Here is a 20,783-nt window from a genome sequence, read left to right on the forward strand (position 1 = left end):
ACATAAATCACAGACTGCAAGTAGTCTCTATCTACCTACCTATCTATTATCCATTTCTTCTTTTCTTGGCACTGAGGATGAAACCCAATGCTTTGCTCACATTAGACAAGTGTTGTACCACTGAGCTATATCCCCAGCCCTGATTGATTTATTTTGCTTTGTTCTCTCTGTGACTGGTATGTTTCCCCCCTGAAGATTAGTGGTTTTCTGACTTCCTGCCTTTAATCAAGAAAAGAATATCTCCCTGCCTGGAATGTGGGATATCCATTAACATCATCCCCCATCTGCAATAACTCCTCCTTCAAGGAGCCTTCCTCGCCAGCCCACCTAGAGTGACCTTTGCTCCTCCTTGCACTCCCCTGGAACATATGTGGTTTCATATTGTATTAGATAGCTTCATGTTAATTTTTCCTTTCTTTCTAGATTATTTCTTCTCTTCCTAGGTTCTTCAAGGGCAAGAACTCCCCACCTACATCTTTCTGTTCGTCTCACAGTGTTGTGATAATGAAGACATCTAATAAATGCTTGTTGAATAAATGAGTGCAAATATTTTTGCTCCCCATTGATTTATCTTTTGTTTTAATAATTACAATTAGCATCCTTTCCAAAAGCCATTCTTATAAAGTCTGACTCACAGTGAGAAAAAATAAATAAATAAAAGTGTGACTGGGCTCAAGAACTACACAGAAGAAGAAAAACTCTGGCAGATTCACAAACTGCAAATAGTCAAAGCACACAAAGAAGGGCTTCCCAAAACAACCATGGATGATTCAATTTCCCATAACACTTGACCTTAAGACATAGCATTCAATCTGATGACATTAAATGTTCTGCAGGCTGGATTCACTGACTTTACTTTGAATCATTTTTTTTTTTTTTAACTTGGTGCATGTGACACTCTGTAAGAGAGACAGGGTCCTTCTACTGTGGGTTTACTGGGAGGCCTCAGGTAATGATCTCAGTTTACTCTTTTCTGCCATGATCCTCCTCTACTAAACATCACAAACTAACAATGTAGTCTTGCTTCACTTGCGTTTCCCTCCTGCAGTTTCTCCCTTCTTACCTGACTTCCTACTATCCCGTGAATTCTCATTTGCTTGTCCACCCTAGGATAGCTTCCCATCCTATGAGCTTTACCATTAAGTAAGACCATTCTCTGAGAGGTAGATCACCATAGTGACTAGTGATGGAAGATTTGGAGACAGACACTGATTCAATTCCTCTTACTGGCACTGAAGAGCCTTGTGAACTTGAATAAACTCTTCATAAGCACTCAGGCTTCATTGGGTGAAAGATACAGCTCTCTTGGTGATGTTTCCTCCTTAATTGGAGTAGGGCAGCTTAGGGTGAATATGTACCTGACAGCGTTGATTTGAAGTCTAGTATCCATTGTATAATTCCACCTTTTAATGTCCTGTGCCATATGAATGTGATCAGACAGAGGTACAAGCAATGTTGTGAGCAAATGTTTTGTCCAACAATAATTCTGATGTGACTAGTTAGGGAATGGGCACACGGTGCGGAACGGGAATTCCTTACCATGCCTGTTTCCGGGGGGAGGTCCTTAGCGGCAGTCACACAGGTTCTTCCGCTACTGGGCTGCTCTCGCCCACAGGAAGAGGCGGGGCCTGCGACAGCATCAGGTTCCGGCCGGCATGGTGTCCACGAAGGGCACGAGGCAGAGGCTGCATTAGACCAGTTCGCCATTGAACGGGGTGTCTGTGTTTTATCTGCCTGACTCCTGGGTTGATGGAACGTGGAACAGAGCTTGCCCAGGACCTGCGGGCCCGGAAGGGCCTCCACCTCCGACTCCAAGAAGCGGGGATGGCGGTGCCTAGACCCGGGCGAAGCCCCTTCAGCCCCAGGCAGAAGCCCGGGGCCTCCCCCAGGCGTGGCCCAGGGTCCGCACTGTCAGAGCCTCTGCTGCAGCGTCTGCGGTGGAGGCCTCGTTGCCGGGAGGCTGGAGAACCCTAGCCCTGCCCAGGCGAGGGACCCGAAGTGGGAGGGCTGCGCTGCTTTCCACTGGGTAACCTCTGCCACTGCCCGTGGGACAGAGACGAGGGGCAGGACTCTGCGTGATGTCCCTTGAAGGCCGTCCACGTGATGGCTGAGGAGGGCCTCAGCATTCTGAGCCCAGAGGTTGTAAGGGTCTCCTGGGATTTGAGTTGCTCAACCTCAGGAGAGGAAGGCATCTCAGACTGTCACCACCGTGCGAGTTAAGCTGTTGTTTGCTGCTAAGCTATTCCTATCATCAAAACATAGTGATTAGTATTACTGTGGTTCAGAGGAGAAAATGACTTCCATTGAGAGACGCCTTTCCGGATCTGAAACCCGAGTGTCACACATTATGAGACTAGGATGCAGCAGCTTCCCCTGGCTAGCTGGTTCCCTATCCTGATGAGGAGGCTTGGAAATCATAGCCAGCATCATGGAAAAGAAGAGGAAGCCTACCTTTTTCTTTCCCTTTACCCTTAATAAAAAAAGAATGTGAAAGTCATCCGTTCACCCACCTCAAATAAGTTTGTTCAAATAAGTTTGTTATACTCCAAGTGAAAAACAGAAATTAACAAGAGAACTAATTTAAAATAAAAAGTTGCCAACTTCTTGAAATACCCTGCCTTCCTAGATGAAGATGAGAAACTTTACAAACTGATTTCATAGCATCTAATGCAAATTCTTTCTCACACATTCAGGCTACAGCCACACCCCTTTCTTGGCCTCTGTCTACCTCAGGAGCTTGTGTGAAAAGCCAGCCTTGGTCCCCAGCCTGCTCTGCCTACTAGGAGTGGAAGTGGTTCATCTGGAGTTGGGTTGACCAGGTCCCTGAGGCAGGCTGACACTCTTAGCTGAGCCATGTCTAATGCTGAGCAGGCTGTTACCAACAACCTCCATGTCATGTGGCTTTGGGCCAGTGTGCTGTAGGGAGCTGGTCTTCCTCATAAGTGAGGGAAAGTCCAGCAGTCCCATTAGCTGGCTGCTGCTGTTCTCAGGGCCCTGCAGAGCTGAACAGATAGGTGGTGTCTAATCTCCAAGCCGACTGGGCTCAAATCAGTCTGGAGACACAGCCCAAGTAATCTGGGGTGATTCCATTGCCTCTAATGTTTAAACCCTAATGTGGTCTTGCCCTTAGGACTAAGTGGTAATGATTCAGAGAGAGGCTACTGCACCATTATTCATGTCAGAACCTCTTCCTGCATTTCCTGTGGGTCCATATGTAATTTAATAACTGCAGCACCCAAGTTGCATAGAATTGACAAAAGACCTAATGAGCCATATAGTCCATGTGCTGCCAAAAGCCTGGCAATCACATGTCCTTACCTGTATCCGAGAACTCTGGACAATGTTTGGTCATTCCATTTGTAGTTCCTACAACTATTAAAAAGTTCTTCCTTGAGTAGGACCAATGGGCAACCCGCCTTTAGTCCCAATACCACCTTTCTGCATGTTCATTCATGAACACAGCTTACTGCTTTCAGGCACCAAGCTTGTCCTGAGTCAGTGGGTGATAAATGCAGTAGCACTCCCAGCAAAGACACGCAACCTTCCCTCCAGGTCGTCCTCCGTGGCACAGCCTTGGGTTCCCTCCTCTATCTCTCTCCAGTGAGTTTACTGGCTTATGTCACTCTTCATAGGTAGGCCCAGAATTGATATGGGAATCTGTTCAGTGCAGAGTAAATAATTCTTTTTCACAATCTATTTCAGAAAATATAGACCTGAGATTGAGCTACCACATCACCTGGATTTTCTGTCACTATGAGGCAAAATAGCTTAAGACTAAGAGTAGAGGTTTGGGGATTGGATAGCACTTGAACAAGACTTAGTTCTACCTCTTACCTTGGGCTAACTAGGCAAATTGTTTCTCCAGATTTTTTAAATTGTGCCATGAGGCCAGTTGGAAGGAGAAGGAGTAATGAGGCAATGCGTGTGGCATGTCTGGCCCATATGTCACTCATTTGGTGATGGCTCTTCTATATATTATTGCTATCATAGCCAAGACTCTGAAATCCTCTTCACACGAGTTTCTGCTCAGTCCAGCACCCTGGTGCTTACATATGGATGGAGGTCCCAGAATCTTAAGATCTAGCCCATCAGTCTTGCCTGTTCTTTGGGATCCTGAATTTGTCATGTAACCTATTGTCAGCCCCAGGACATCTGAAATTGTCTTCAGTGTGCCTTCTGTTCCTTATTCCTGAAAAGTATGAACAAGTAAGTTCAAGGAAAGAGACATGTGGTTTGATCCTGACCTCCCTTCCAAATACACATTGATCTTTTTTATTTTATTTTACTTTTTTATTTGTAGTTGGGCACAATACCTTTATTTTATTTATTTATTTTTATGTGGTGCTCAGGATTGAACCTAGTACCTCACATACTCTACCACTGAGCCACAACCCCAGCCCCAAAATATGCATAGATATTTTAATCAATGCTCTTGATCCATACTTTTCCAGTATTCTTAAGGGACATGTTGTTACAAAACATGAAAAACTTGTTTATTTCTATGTAAACCTTGCTTCTTGCACAAACCTGTAATTGAATATGTCCTAGCAAAAATTATGATCAATTAATATTATGGCATATGTCTACAGAATGATAGTTTGTAAAAATTTTGTGAGAAAATGAAGCTATTTTACATAGTAAGATGAATTTATAATTACAGTGATAAGTTTAAAAAGCTTACACACTTGTTTCTCTATAGCATTAACTTGGACTGCTTTTCTTTCTTTTAAAAGAACACAGAACAACAAATGAAAACTTAGCATTGGTCCTGACAATCCTGATATGAACAGCTTCAAATCCGTCAGATTATAACTATTAGACCGGATGGAGAACCACACTGCCTGCCTGCAGGAGAAGGAGGGATGGATCGCTGGACTTCAGCAAGGTGCGTGAGTGTGGCTGGTCTTCTAGACAATGTGCATATTAAGGACACTTGTTGGCCAGAAGGCTTTCAAAATGCTATAAAGACAGGCAGGATACCCATGGTGTATAGGCTCAGTTCTAATATGGCCCCCAAGAGTCCCACCCTTGTCCACATGCCTGAGAGACAGGAAGCACCATGGAAGGGGCAGAAGCTGGAACAGTGAAATGACCCCTCAGGCCTCAGAGACTGTTGCCTGGGAAGCAGGGCGTGTTGCTTCTCTCCTCCTGAGCTCCTTTCAATAGACCCACGTGAGAGCCTGATAAAACCCAGTAGAAAAGGTTTTCACACGATCAAATTGTTATGGGAAAACTCTAAATAACCTTCTAGCTTCACTTAATCAACTCAAAAGTCATTAATTTTGGAAGTCACACATTTGAACAATGTGCTGCAGTCTCCTGCTGGCTTTGCTGTAAAGGACACCTCTGACGGTGAGTTACAATCATAGTGACTGAGGCCGGTTGCAGAGACTTGAAGCCCCCTTTTGCTGAAACCACTGACTCTTCACTTGGGCCCACAGAATCTGATGGTGAATGAATGGGGTCTCTGTCCTCATGTCTGTCCCCTTTGCTGCCTTGCCTTTGGGGTGGGAGTCTGCTCATGCTGACATGGTGACTGCCCACGGAGCTGGTACCTGTTTTCTTCTACTTTCACTCCATGCTTTTCCGGCAGCATCAGCAGCCCAAGCATCCAAAGTCCTTCAGCCCTGTCATCGGGTCCCAGATGGAGCCACAAGGCCAGGAAGTCTGCACATTGATGGCACCAGTAACAAGAGTGACTACCAGCTGGTCCAGGTCTCAAGCAAGAAACATCTTTTAGAATTACGCCATTGACCAGGGGAGATTAAGGGACTCTTGCCCACTCCAGTAAGACAACAGAAGCTTGCATCTCCCTTTGTTCAGAGAGCAGCCTGGGCTCTCGGTCAGTGCTGTCTCCCTCTAGCTGAAGCCCTAATTGAAGCTTTGCCTGTGTGTACTCACAATGGTTGGCTAGGCTTCATTTCTATTGTTTCAAAGCAAATCATCCCATCCCTAGTATCACTAGTGTGAGCAGACCCTGTGATTATGATGAGCCACGAATCCTGTGATTAAGTTACATTCTATGGCAGTAAGGATTTCACAAACTAAAAAAAAAATAAAAGATGATTTTCTTGGGTGGGTCTATCCTAATCAGGTGAACCCTCAACCAGTCAGAGAGACTCAAAGTAGGAGTCTCCCTCTGTCCTTGAGTGAGTAAATGACCTTGTGTGGACAAGGCCATGTGGCAGGGACCCTGGATGATCTCTAAAAATTAAGACTAGTCCCTGACTGACCAGTAAGGACATAGGAGTTCAGTCTTACAACGGCAGAGAACTCATTTCCACCAAGAACCAGAAAGGACCCTGAACTTCTGGTGAGTTTACAGCCCCCAGCTAATTCCTTGATTTAGCCTGATGGGACTGAACCACCCCACACACACCTGGACTCTTGGTCCCTAGAAACTGTAATGGTACATTGTGTCAGCTGCCAATTGTGTGGTTCTGTGTCGTGCACCATGAACAGCTGACTGCACAGGGAGAAGTCAGCACTGGTGAGGATAGTTGCTCATAGGTGGCACTACTTGAGACAACTCTTTCAGGGTAAGATGGTTTTCTTAGTGGCTGGTTTTAATTTGGCTACAGAAAAAAACAGTCCTGGATTTCGTACTCAACATTCCATGAGGAGACTCAGGCTTTCTTTGCTTCCAAGACAGGGGTTCTCAAACATCAGTGTGCCTCAGAATTACTTATAAGGTTTATTAATGCCATGGTGGGCCCCACCCTAGAACCTCTTTCAGCAGGCTTTGGTCAGTTCCTGGAAATTCACTTGCCTTACAGGTGCTAGGTGTTGCTGATACACTGGCCCAGGCTCCTCTGTGTAAACCACTGCGGTACTACAAAAGAGAGGTGCTGGCCATTTTGAATACTGATTTCTATATCCAATATTGCTCATTTAATGGGAAAATGACAAGATTTTTGAAATCAGAGTTAAAGTGCAGAACTTGATATACCTTTGAACCATCCAAAGCACTTCTTATTCTCCATCTGTCATAATTTTATTTGGGTGGAGTGATAACAGACTAATTAAACCAAGTTTTTAAAACCTTAGGCTGTTCCCTCTCTGCAGGGGAAGGGTCTGTTCAGGGATCCACAGGACATCCATGATCTTCTGCTTCCCATCAATTCCCAGCTCACAAGCATTAGCAACTGGTGCTGCACCTGCAATCCGAGTAGCTGCCCCAGGCCCTTGCACCCAGCAGGCAGGTACTTCAACTGTGCAGAGGCACTTGGAAGAAGCAGAGGACCAGCCGAGCCAGTCCTGACAAGTCACACTCATCCTCAACCCACACCAAATGTAACAAGGGCATCAGACGGGAGTGACGGTGAGGCCTTGACTGAGGTTTGGGGATTTCTCCAAGTACGAAACCCCAAAGACTGTTTAAGGCAAGAAGAGAAGACAGAGCTCTGCCAGCAGGAGTGGGGTTGTGCAGGAACTGTGATCATCAACAAGGAGGAGCCAGGAAATGGGGAGAAGCCTAGAGAGGGGAAGGATCATGTAATTATGAAATTGATCCAGGGGGGCTTTGGAATATGATCGTGACAGGAGCAGAGCACCACCATTATTTCAAGACAACTTAAGAATCATTTATTTGGGGGAACTCAGTATTATCATGTTATCCTCAAATTATCCCAGTTGCTCACGCTTGTGGCTAATAACTGAATTTGAGGGAGGGGTTTTGAGAAATCTAACTTAAAACATCTGTTAGAATTGAATATGATAATCATGTCTTGTTTTTATTATTTTGCTCATATTACAGTCTTGAAAGGGAGAATTGAATGATTAGCCAAGCAAACTTGTATTTCACACATGCAGAACGTAGGTGAGCCTTGCATTTGCATTCCAAAATAGAAACGAATGCTCTTTTCCATTAGGACTGTCTGCTTTTCCTCATTGTGTCCTAAGGAGGTGCAGGCCCTCTGTGGGCCTTTCCCGAGCTGCTGCAGAATGATTGATGGTTGGGCTCCTTTCCATCCAAATAATGAGGGATGTCTGAAGCTTTGGTAATCGTACCCTACTGAGTTTCAAGACCATTGCCAAAATATGCACAGCACAGAGGTTTGGCAAGTTTGTTTAATCATAGCAAAAGGATTACAAAGTACAAAACAAGCCCCAAAACCGCTATAAAATGGCCAATTTAAACTGATTCAGGCTGAGAAGGTGCACAGGCTTGCTCCTTTTTACAGGTGACTTGCCTCTCCTCTCCAGAATCACCTTCACCTTGGCCAAGGTGGGCCGCACTTGTGACACAAAGAGAAGGTGTTCAAAGAAATCGAGTTTGTATCACAGAAACAGGATGTGAGAGGAGGGCTGGGAAGGTCAGGCCCAGGGCTGGGGAATCACAAACCACAGTGCCTGACTATTCTGGCATGGAAGGATCAGAGCACTAGTCTAGTTGATGAGGACCCCAAAAAGAAGCTACATGGCAAACTTAGAAGCTGACCCTGAAGTGAAAAACTGCAGCTGTCCATGATGATTCACTGACCAATGGTAACAACAGCTTTTGTTCACAGAAGTGGCTTGTTCACCATTCTGCAAATGTTTTATGATCACAGCAGAAACTAGGGTGATTTGTGGCCAGTGCTGCACTGGAATTTCTCAACTATAGCCTCAGTTTTAGAGGCCTCTTTCCCTTCTAGGTGTACATGTGGAGGTTTCATGGTGAAGCTTTGGGCCCTTCTGTTGCAGATGGTGCTGAGAATCAAGGTGGAGGCAAGAGGGTCGGGAGGGGTACACATCACCTGTCCAACATCCTATCTGCTTGGCCCCCACTGGCATCAGTTCCTGGACAAAGTAAAATTGTAACACAAAACCCACAACACTCAGCACAAGTTTCTATTAGGCAACTTTCGTCACTAAAAAAGTGCAGATGCAGACTCCTGTGTAAATCTGATTTGCCATGCTAGGCCAAGCTTATTTTATTACATACATTCTGCATTCTAAGAACTAATAACTTCATATTGTAAACATTAAGCATACAGAGTTAAAGTTCAAGGCCACATTATATCATTGATTGTCTCTTTTTTTGTGTGTCGTGTGTCTTTGGCTGGCCGAGATCAACTCGTAGTGTATAAATGCATAAGTTATATAATTATTATATAAAAAGGAAAAAAAAAAACATTGACTTGTATACTTCATTCTGACAAACGCACAGCGTTCGCGACTCGAAAAGGAAAACTGGACCCCCACCTCCCCAAAATGCCTTTGAGATCTGATTGTGGTGGCCAGAGGCCAACTCTTACCTGACCCTGTGGGGCACAAGGCCCCTACAGAATGCTGAGGTCCTGAACGTGTCTTTTAAATATCAGACAATTCCAGTTAAATTTTTCTTTTGACAAACAAAGAGGTGGCTGTTTTGGTTCTTAATTCTACCACTCCCCCTTCCTCCATTACACTGGGTCCTTTCTGGTAACACTGGGTTTGGTATAACACTGACTGCATTAAACCTCAGGTCTCCACGAATAATCTTTCTCCACCAAAAGTGTCCTAAATCCAGTCTTTGCTGCTTGAAAAGTCTCTTCCACTCCTCCTCTCCTCCTCCTCTGCTTCCTCCTCGTCCTCCTCCTCCAGCCCTCTGTCTACCATAACACGCCCACTCAATACACATCCGCAGTTCCACCATTTGGCTCATAGTTCCTGCAATCCTGTAAAGGAGATGGAAACTTTGGGTTGTCTTCACAGTTTGAGAGAGCTGACAGCTGTCTATCAAATGGAACGAATCAGATTCCAGCTGACGCAGCAATGCCGAGGAGCCCCGGCAATGTCTGTTGCGGGGCCACAGTTTCTCTCGTCTTCTTGTTTTGGCTTTGATATGTTTCTATTTTAAATACAGGTAGTTTTCCTTAAAATGACATTATAAACGGTAGGTTAGGCCAAGACTGTGTTATCTCTATTGCTTTAGTTTAAACCTGGGTCGCATGAGCGGGATCCCACGCTCTATTCTACAGTTCATACACTACTTAAGGCCACTTCCTTTGGCACTTATCCTCAGGACTTCCTGCTTGCTGCACACAATGTCTTTATCACGGTTGGTCCACAGATCCTACATCCATATGCATTACACTTTGAGCATCTTATTTCTGTAGTAACACTTTAGTAACTCCCTCCCGCCATGAGTCTTTGGGTCTCTTCCCTGGCTCCCTTCCCCAGCCCATCAAGCTTCTTCCTCCTGCTCGAGGCACTTCTAATTCATGTTCTCCGACAGAGTTTGTGGCAATTGATCGGCGATTGTACACTGTTGGGAAAGGCCTCCATCGAGGGGTTAGTAGTAAGTGCCCAGGTGGGAAGGCATGTGGCCGGCGGGCAGCCTGGTGTTCGGGTATATGCCCCCAGTGGGTGAATTCCAGTAGGGGTTTGGGGCAGCAAAGAAACTGGAGGATGTGACTGGGAGGGCTGGAGGGTGGGGCGCCACAAAGTTCATCTTCTGAGGGTGGGCGTGGTAGGAGCCCATGTAGGGGAGGTCTGAGGGGTACTTGTACAGAGAGGATTCTGGCGGGTGGGGCTGGAGGGCCTGGGCGATCCCGTGGAAGTCGAACTTGTAGGCATAGCGCTTCCCGTGGACCTTGGTCATGATGTTCTTGTCGTAGTAGTAACGGAGGGCGCGGCTGAGTTTATCGTAGTTCATGTTGGGTTTGCTTTTCCGCTCTCCCCAGCGCCGGGCCACCTCGTCGGGGTCTGTCATCTTGAACTCCCCGTTGGTGCCTTCCCAGGTGATGCAGTTGGAGTTGGAGCTGTCAGACAGGAGCTCCAGGAGAAACTGCCAGAGCTGGATCTGGCCACTACCTAGTGAGGAGGAAGGACAGAACGCGCCGGTGAGAACAGACTCTGAGCTGTGGGCACCTGGCCCGGGGCCGCAGCTGGCACTCTTCCCATGCCACCCAGATGGCCTGGACCAGGCCTTCCCCCATCCTTCAGCAGCTGGGGTATTCCTGCTCTTGTCCTGTGGTCACCCACTGCTCCAGAGAGAGGGCCTGGATGGACAGGGGCTGCTCATCTCCCCAGGTGTCCCCTGGTCAGAATGACCCAGGAACTACGGGACAGCCCTTGGCCTCAAGAAAGGACCTACACTGTAGGTCTGCTCCCCACTCCCACAAGACCAGGTGGAAGCTAGGGTCCAGATTCAAGGAGGCTTTAAGAAATCTGGAACTCCTTAGTCTCCACGCTGCCCCACGCTGCTTCCTCAGCCTTTGACCATGACTTGCCCAGTAGCCTCATCCCCTGCTCGACACCTAGGAAGGTGACCTTGGTCATTCTCAGGCTCATCTGAGAGATCCAAGTCCCCTATGGAATGCAGGAAATTCACATGGGGCCAAGTTCAGGTTGGTTCCATCCATTTCTGACTTCCTTCAGAGAGCAGCCAGGTCAGCCTGGTGTTTGGGTGATGGAAAAGCTAATTTTTCCTATTTTCTAAGGCAGAGAATGCCATTCTGTGGATGGTCATAATGACTTAATACTATTTATATTGGCTAGGTCAAGTGAAATAATAAAAGTCAGATTTCGGAAATGAACATCTAAATGTTTATGGAAAAAAATAGAGAATGGAAGTAAACACTGTTATTTCTGACAAAACATTTTGCTGGTGCCCAGAAAGCAATTCTGTCAAAACTTTTCCTAACACAGAATTAACCCACTCAAAATGAGGAAGTTCAGAAAAACGTTGGCTCCATTTCAAACCAGATCACCCATTTCCAGTACAGAGGCCAGCACAGGGCAACGGAAATCCACGTGCGGCCCTGCTGGCCACACCGACTGTGAAGCAGTGTTCTCGAGAGAAACCCCCCAATGTTACACGGCGGCAAGTCCTTCTGGGCAGCAAAGGAGACCGGCCCAGAGCGCTGCCACTCAGCTGCGAGGACAAAGTCGGGATTCTCTCCATCCATCAAAAGCACACAGAGATGGCCTTTGGTTTTCTTAAATCAGAGAAATTCCTGGCCCTGTCATTCTGACCACCAAGCTACAGTGCTTTAAGTCCACTCACGGCTCCCCAAGGAGGGGTGATGTGAGTACCAACAGCCATCACGAGCCCAGAGAAGCTGAGCTGTGTGGCACAGGCTTTAGAAGCTTTAAAATGGATGAGAGGTGGGTCTTCTCAAAACCCCACTACAGAATTATCTTGGGCTTAATGCCAAAAAAAATTACCTTCTTTAATATGATAAATAGGATCAATAGATGTGATAAAATGATTAAAATAACTTCAACTGGCAACTACTCAGGGAACTGATGTCATGTGAAAATCAATGATAAATTTTTTTCCCCATAAATTCTTCCCACTGGCTCCCTATATAATTGTGCAACTCATAAATCCTTGTTTCCACTTTGGCTACATGGAAGTGGATGTTTGTGAACTCATCCTTACTATAGCATCGTGAGAAAGGTCAGCTTTTAAATATATGTGTGTGTGTGTGTGTGTGTGTGTGTGTGTGTATATATATATATATATATATATATATATATATATATATATATATATATATTCTGTATATTCTGGAAAAGATGGTCTTTAGCCTGCAGTACATTTGAAACATATTAACAGCTTGTAGCTCATCGCAATGGAAGTCTTTCCTTTTTCGGAACTACATATACAAACTGTTCCCAATCAAGTTGTGTTCCTTCCAACATTTCATTAATATGCATTTTTAAAATACAAAGAATGGTATGAGAGAACCATATGGTTTTAGTATATATATTGTAACCAAAGGATTAAAACTTGAAAAAAGAATTCCATAGTTGACCTGGGAATAGGAAAAACCATGGATGTTTGATTTAACAGTCTAACATATGCTTCACTATAAACATATACAGTTATTTGAAAATAAATATTCAGTGTCAACTTGCTCCCATAGAGCAACTCCACAGATTTGCCTACACAGCTCAAAGAGCACTTGGTGTCTGTTCAAGCATTGTCGTCACCTCTAAGAAATGTGTCCCTCACTCACTGCCCCCACCAACATGATGGGAGGGAACCAGTGGGGGATGGTGGGTTCATACCTCTCCTGCCTCTGAGGAGCTAAGAGTGGGGGACTACATCCAGGGCAGGAAACTCAAGCTGGGCAGACAGGCGTGCCAACGGCCTGCTAGGCCACTTCACCCACTGACTGGCAAGACACAGGGGTCAGGCCTGGGAGCACCCCAAGGCTCTGTGGAACCAAGAGATAGGGGAGCAAGATTCAGCAGCTTCCAAACCTGAGAATTAAACTACACATGTAAAACTCCGTGCAAGGTTGAGTGACAACATAGAATTTAACACGCTATCAGCCTCATTAATTGCTAAATGTAACACTGTGAACCAAATGCTTTGCATTTCCAGGGCAGGCCGCGAAGGCTCTCACTGTGTGAGAACTCTTAAGGACACACAGTGGTAGGTGAGAAGTCACTGTTACTCTTGGCCACAGAATTTCAAAAATTTCAAAAGCACCTTAATAAGTCTTATTTTACTGCTAAAACAATAATGATGTGTGATGAGGTGCATTTTGTGATATGGAATAGAATTCTTTAAAAAAAAATAGCATTTAGAGAAAACCAAAAGTGGCTTGGGTCACACACTGGCTATGCCAACAAGGAAAAAGATAAAAGGATTTTTCATGTGACAGCATTGCCACCCACCTGGAGAATCACCTGTCTGGTAAAAAGCCCTCCAGACCTCCCTTCTCACCCTGTCTTGCTGACTTCTGTCCAACATCAGCAAGGAGGAACCAGTTCTGTCCTCAGGCACTAAACTAAAAAATATCAGAGTTGGGAAAAGACTGGCATGTGCCAGAGAAAAGGTGGCACGTGCCACCCAGCTACAGGGTGAAAGAGTTGAAGTGTAGCTTTAGGAGTTTGGAAGGCCACCCCTTCCACTGGTGGGAGAAGAGCTGTCTCCCAAAAGTCAAGAAAAATAGGAACATCCTAGCAACGAAGTAGAAACTTAGCAAAAAGGGCAAGACACTAAACAGTCCCCAAAACACAGCGAGGCAGAGTGTTGCAGGTGGATACTGTCCCACTGAGGCCTACAGCCCTCAGCTGACCAGAACCAAGGGCATAAAGAAAGCGAACAGCATGCCCCAAGGTGGCAGTGGTCTGGGACCACTTTTTATAGAAGGTGGAGGCGGCACAGAGAAGCACAGCACAGCTGGACCCTCTGCATGGAGGCAGGGGTGTCCCCACGGGAGCCCCTTCCCTGAGCTCTAGAGCTGGACGGCAGGTGAGCATGTACAGGCCTGGGCTGCTCAATCTTGGCTCTGCTGCTCATGGGACTCCGGGGAACTCCCCAGCTCTCCGCACCTCAGCAGTCTCTTCTGCAAAGTGGGTGGGACAGCAGTAGGCCCACCTTGCAGGTCACTGTAAGAATGAACTCAGTTCAGGAATCTCGTTAAGATTGTCTGGGCCGGAAACCAGAGTGAGTAAAGGTGTCTCTTCACTGAAGAGGAAGGGGATTTGTCCAGCAGCGCTCTGCTGGCTCTTCTGATGCTTAAGATATTGGTGTTCTCAGAACTTCCTGAGATCCTCTGAAAGCTTACTCTGTGCTAGGCACTGTCCTAAATCCTTACAAGTGACAGTTTAATGCCCATAGAATCATGAGATTAGCCCAATGGAGCCACAGGACATTGGAGCTCAGAACTGACTTTGTTGCCCACGGTGGGCAGAGGTTGGAACCCAGGCCCCAGGCTGCCGTGCTCAGTCCTGCACAAGCTATTGCTCTCTGGCCTGGCTTCTGCACACCCCTCCGCAGTCCCTCAGGCCCTGCTAGGACTGTCCCCTCCCTGAAGCTTGGTGAACTTGCACTGGAAGAGCACACACTCTCATCCCCTGACAAACAGCAGGACTTCCCCAAGAAGCCTCAGCAAAAGCAAGGTGCTAAGCAAGTTGCGGGTAGTGCGTGCAGGTCCAGAAACAGACTAGAGACAGGTTTCAAAGCAGGCCTCCCATCTTTTTGGCTGAGTGACTCAGGGAGAGTTACTTGACTTCTCTGATCCTCTATCTCTTCTTTTGTAGGCCGGAGATAACAATCTCCCAGGACTGGCAGGATGCACAGAAGGGCTCAGAGGCATGGTACATCCTGTGGGGGCATCTGTGGGAGCTGCTGGACTGCTGTCTCACAGGGTGGTGTGAGCGTTCCCAGAGTGCTCAGCTTCCACACGCTCAGTCTTTCTAAGCTGTCCTTAGAACATTGCTGCCAGATCCATTCCGGAGCATGACTGATTACAATCCTCTCAAAGCACAGCCATTATTGTTATTTAAATGGTTAAGAGCCAGTTGCAAATGGAAGGCTGAGCAGAGGGATGGGGAGGGACCCCTGCGGAGACCTGGCCACCAGCTGGACGCTCACTTAGAGAAAGGAGCCTGCTGCTCTGGCCTGGAGGGCCGCCTCTCTTGACTCCTGGCATTCAGGAACTCTAGGAATCATGGTTGAGCTCCTAGTTTGAGACCAAGGCTAAAGCAGTAAAGGAAACAGTCCCCTCTAGCTACTCAGCTGCTTAAAAGGCATTTGTTGAATTAATTAGTGCTAACCACAATTCCATGTCAAAGAGCCCGTTGCTGGTGTTCTCCAAGCAGGGATTCTTGAGCCGGAAAGGCCTCCACCTGAACCTGAACTTGCTGGCGTCCCAACCCATTCTGCCTCAGAGTTAGGACTCGCCCTGTGACATCTCGCACTTGACTGCTGCTGAGAACGTCCCACAGGTGCAGTGCACGGCTGGAGCCGGGGTCCTGCACAGCTGGTTCTGATCTGAACACAAACAGGACGATTAGGTTGGCACGGAAACGTGAGGACAGGTGATGTGCTGTAGCCAGGCGCTGGCTACAAATGGACCAAGGAGGCATTTAAACACCTTATTCTAGTGTTTAGATTCAGAAACAGAGGATGGAAGAGGGTCCTAATTTGAAGTCTTGTGGTTGTCATTAAGATGAGTTATTTTATCTGCATGTGTGATGGATTGAATTGTGTCGCCCCCCCGCAAATTCACGTGTCAAAAGTCTTAGCCCCACAACCCTAATTCCTATACCTGAAATGTGTGTCACCCAAATCCACCCATCACAGTCTTACCCCCAGAGCCTTTCTTTTTACAGAGATCATTAAGTTAAAGTGAGGTCACTGGAGGAGGCCCTATTTCAACGTGACTGTGTCCTTATAGAAAGGGGGAATTTGGACACACAGACACATAAAGAAGGAAGATCATAAAAAGAGATATAGGAGCTGGATGCAGTGGCACACGCCTGTTATCCCAGAGGCTCCGGGACGCTGGGGCAGGAGGATCGTGAGTTCAAAGCCAGCCTCAGCAAAGGCAAGGTGCTAAGCAACTCAGGGAGACCCTGCCTCTAAATAAAATACAAAGTAGGGCTGGGGGTGTGGCTCAGTGGTCGAGGGCCCAAGTTTAATCCCTGGTACAACAACAAATACAACAAAAAGACATCGAAGGAGGGAGGGAGGCCTGTGGCAGGTCCTCCCTCACAGCCCCCAGCGGCTGCCACCATGCGTGTGGACATCAGACCTGCAGCCTCTGGGTGATACTTTCTGTTATTAAGCCACCTGCTCCATAGTACTTGTTACAACAGCCCTAGAAAAGTTACAGCTTAGATTAGGTCACAATGCTCTTCGCTGAAACTAATAATCTTAATTTATACCCCGACCTGTTTTTCCCCTAAAGCAAATGATCCAGTGAAACCTGAGACTACAGTTTGTTCAGTTGAAGGAATTTCTCACCAGTACACATTTGCCACCACCTGAAGAGCAATGTGTGAGAACAAAATCATCAGATATCTCACCTGGGTTAGCAAGGCGGCTACTTGTTGGTCCAAGAATCTGGTAAGGATCTATAGCAGAAAGAGAAGAAGTCAAATCCAAAGGCTCACTGTGACTTGGTACCCTGAGTCTTTGGGCTAACAGAACCGATTTCTGTATTTCAGAACTGAAATTGTTCCCTGTCCCCAAAGCACCTGCCTCCATCTCCTTTAGGAGGTGCCACATGGAATCCCAGAGATGCTTCTTGCTAAAGGCTTCCTAGGTAGTAGCAGGACTTGGATTCCCAGATTCCCCAAACCTGGCCCACAGCTCACTCTAACCCAGGACCAGAACAGGGCTATGAATTTGTGCCGAGTGCCCAGGCTGGCCATTTCAGCTCAGGGCCACATCGACCTTCCTCTGCTTTTCCACCTGGCATGTGTAATCGTCCTGGCCCTGGTGCACACAGCACAGGAAGTAAAGTTAAATGAATTTGCAGATCTCAAAGACACAAATATTTTTTTTTTCCCATTTTTCAGCAAAATCTCAAAGTCATCCCAAAAGAGTGGGCAGAGTGTTTGGCCTCTGGTTTATATATGAAACTGTCGCAAAGAAGAGAGACATAAACTAAGTTCTTTTCAAAGATGGCATGTTTTAGATGTTCCCTGCTGGGCCTGGGTCTTCTCTTATGACCATCTGGAGGAGTCCTGAAACATACCTAGTTGAGGACGTTGGTCTTCAGTTTTGGGCACTGTGGAAGGAGACGGCTGAGCAGCTGGAAATTCAAACACACAAAAAGAGGACTGGCTATAACTTAGGTTTGGTTTGGCCACTCGTCTTTGATGTTATTGATTACATAATGGTTCCATCAATTACTTTCATTATTAAGATAATAATCTGACTCTTTTAACAAGAAGCAACTGACAGTGAGGACAAATTTCCCTTTCCAATGAGATCAAATGAAGACATTGTAACAAAAAGAAGGATTTAAATTTTCCATTATTTAAAAATTTTGTGACTACCTTATTCCTTTCAAAAGTAAAAAAGGAAGAATTTGAGATGGTTTACAAAATAGGAAAGAAAAATGACTCATATTGTAAAATAAACAGATAAAAGAGAAACCATCAGGAAAATAAAGTGAGGCAGAGCCAAAATTAAGGAAAACACCAGTCATTGGGTCTATCCTCAGACATCTTGTCAAACACGCACCTCATTCCCTCCTTTCTGTTCTGAAGGTAGGTCTAACCCAAACAGCATTTACAGTTGGTTGTGCTTTGTGGCCGAAGGAATAAGCCAACCACTTGTTGAAAATCACAGATTAATTAAATTGTCATTTACTCCATCAGCAGTCACACACACCTGGTGACATGCAGATCAAGGCAGAGGGAGACAACTCTGTACCTTTTGACTGAGGGGTGGGGTGGCCATGACTGGTCCAGGCTGATCTCCTGGGAGGCTCATAAGGTAAATCTGGAAAGACAAAAAAGTGAACTCAAAAACCCATGAATGCAATTTTTCTAACAGATTTTTTAAAAGATTTTATGTTTATTAGAATAAATAGCTTATAAGAAAGTCTAGTAATAGAAAGCAGCATTCAACCTATGTGCCATAGATCTTGGTTCTATGTGCAAATTATACTTTTGAATATTTTGTTGACATAACAAAATATACAAAATCATACATTCTCTCTTCCGTTTATCTGAAAATTCCTATTAGCAGATTCCTCCAGAGCTTGCTGACTCTTCTGAAGCATTTTTCTCCAATCAGAGGTCGAGAGCATGTTAAAGTTGTTTTTTGTTTTTGTTTTTTACCATCTAATTTGTCCTGCTTCCAACCTGGACAGACCCAAATCCACCCCCTATTGGATGACCCTCCCTCCAGCTTAGCTGATTCACCCACTTCTTGTTTGTGGTCTGCACCAAAATCCATCAAGAGGCACCTGGACTCCTCCTTCCCATCCCTAGGAACCATTGCTACCTTCGATCCTCACATTTGTGAGTTGACGCCCGCGGTTTCCTCCCATTTTTCCATCTGTTTACACTGCCAGTCATAACTGGTCTAGTTATGTTTCTAGGCAAATGTCCATTCTTTCCCCTTTTCCAAACAAATTTAGAATGTCTCTAAAATTAATTGTATGAAATGAATTAGAGGACATTACAAGAACTACACAATTGCCCCACAGCCTATTAATGATGACCTTCAGAGCTAAGGACATGTCAATGAAAATATGTCCTGGATCCTTGTTTCTTAAACTGTGGTCCACGGACAACATCAGCAGCACTTGGGAGTTAGTTAGAAATGTCTAATCTTACTCCATGATTTCTTCGTGTTTGTATGGTGATCTCACTTGTCCATAAACCTCCATTGCACTTTGCAGAGTAAATCTAATAACTGTGTTTCTGCCTCCTCAGTGTGAGTCCTATTAATGAGCACCAAGACTCTATGTTAGTTCAAGTTTCTTTCAAAAATATATTTCAAAAACATTATTATGCCAGCTCTCGCTCACTATGCATATGCAAAGCTGTTCCTCCTTGCAATCTGATTACAGAGTCATTTCACAACTGCTTCTTGGATCCATGGCCTCAGTTCAATGCAAATGTCCACCTGGGGCCAACCGAAAGCCATAGCCAGGTATTCCAACAGGTGATCTCCTTCCAGACAGCAGGAGATGGCTATAAAAATCTCACGTGGAGGGCAGGCAGTGCCGTCATCGTTAAGCCTCTCTTTAAACAAATCATTTAATCAAATTTAAAAATGGCATTGGGGTGGGTCAGTCTTCAAAGAGCTTGACCAAGTTGCTGAGCATGTGTCTCTTCCTATTTTCATATCCCAAAGAGAATAGAAGTGATATGTGATGTGAAATCCAACACAGGATTGCCTTAATTTATTTGGTCTGTTTGGCCAAGCATTGCGACTGGGGTGGTCTCTGAAACCCTACCCTCCTGAGCTTTGAAGGGTTAGATAATTTTTCTTTTTAAACTTGCTGTTGCTCACTTTCCTTCTCGGCTGGCAGTCTTGCAGGAGACCTTCAGCTTTTCCCACCCAGCTCCTCGGAGTTTCACTTTTCTGGAGTTGGGATTGCACGTGGGAATTACATTTGCAGCCACTATCAATTTACAACTAAATTTCAACCTAACTCTCTAGGAGCATTTTGCACTGTACAGATTCTTAAAAAAAAAAAAAAAAATGTTAGCCAGAATCTCAATATGAGAATTGTCTCAGAAAGAAGATTCTACGAGTAATGGATCATCTACCCCAATTCATGAGCAGACAGGCACATATTTACCAAATGAAAAAGCAAGATACCATGGAAATATGTCCTGGATCCTTGTTTCTTAAACTGTGGTCCATGGACCAACAACATCAGCAGCACTTGGGCGTCAGTTAGAAATGTCTAATCTTACTCCAGACCTACTGAGTCAGATTTGGCATTTTAATAAGATTCCAGGTGACCTGGGTGCACACTGGAGTTTTGAGAAAGCCCCCACTAGGGAATTTCCTCTGGTCCTCTTGATTCCACATTCTTGCAGGTAACGATTTCAGAATGCTCTCTGGAGTGTGCCACTACAAATTTCAAAGATGGCCGTGAGCTCGAGAGTGCCTGCTTCTCCCTGCGCCGGGGGGACTGTGCCTCAGCTCTCGCTGGCGTCCGTAGGTAGCTCAGACACGACTGCGAACCCAAAAGCTTCGCAGATGAAGTGTGACTGGAAAAACATCAAGCACCAAACTATGACTACAAAAATATTTTCAAACTCTTTATTCATAAAAGTCCTTTTTAGGATGAATAAACACATCCTCTCCTCCCTAGATAATAAACCGGGGCCTGAACACACCAGACAGCATCGAACTCTCAGCCAAGTGCTCGAGACGTCGCTGGGCCATGATGGACGTGTCCATAAACACGCTGCACGGCAGATAAGCTCCCTTTTGTTTTCCTTCATGCCATTCTGGGCTGGCCTTCCTTGTCAGATACGGATCACATGCTGTGGCACAGAGCTGCCCCTGTGGGACGTGACACTGGGAAGTGCTGACCCTGGGAACCGCTGGTGTGAGGGACACAGGGTGATGGCTCTAGCGCCACACCAGG

General features: G+C 45.8%; 1 protein-coding gene across 3 annotated transcripts in view; it reads right to left on the minus strand.

Moving 5' to 3' along the window:
• Positions 1 to 8,881: 8,881 nt before the first annotated feature.
• Positions 8,882 to 20,783, minus strand: part of ERG (ETS transcription factor ERG) — a 98,892-nt gene continuing 86,990 nt past the window's right edge. For all 3 annotated transcript variants that reach the window (XM_081300880.1, XM_081300879.1, XM_081300881.1), the window contains 4 exons: positions 18,098 to 18,166; positions 17,415 to 17,471; positions 16,741 to 16,788; positions 8,882 to 10,779 (listed from right to left, as the gene is read on the minus strand). In XM_081300880.1, the coding sequence (XP_081157006.1) occupies positions 10,259 to 10,779; positions 16,741 to 16,788; positions 17,415 to 17,471; positions 18,098 to 18,166 (695 nt within the window). In that variant the 3' untranslated portion in view covers positions 8,882 to 10,258. The remainder of the gene's footprint in view (positions 10,780 to 16,740; positions 16,789 to 17,414; positions 17,472 to 18,097; positions 18,167 to 20,783) is intronic.

Source organism: Spermophilus citellus (genome assembly GCF_964194105.1).
Source record: "Spermophilus citellus genome assembly, chromosome: 7".
In the NCBI taxonomy this organism is placed as follows: Eukaryota; Metazoa; Chordata; class Mammalia; order Rodentia; family Sciuridae; genus Spermophilus; species Spermophilus citellus.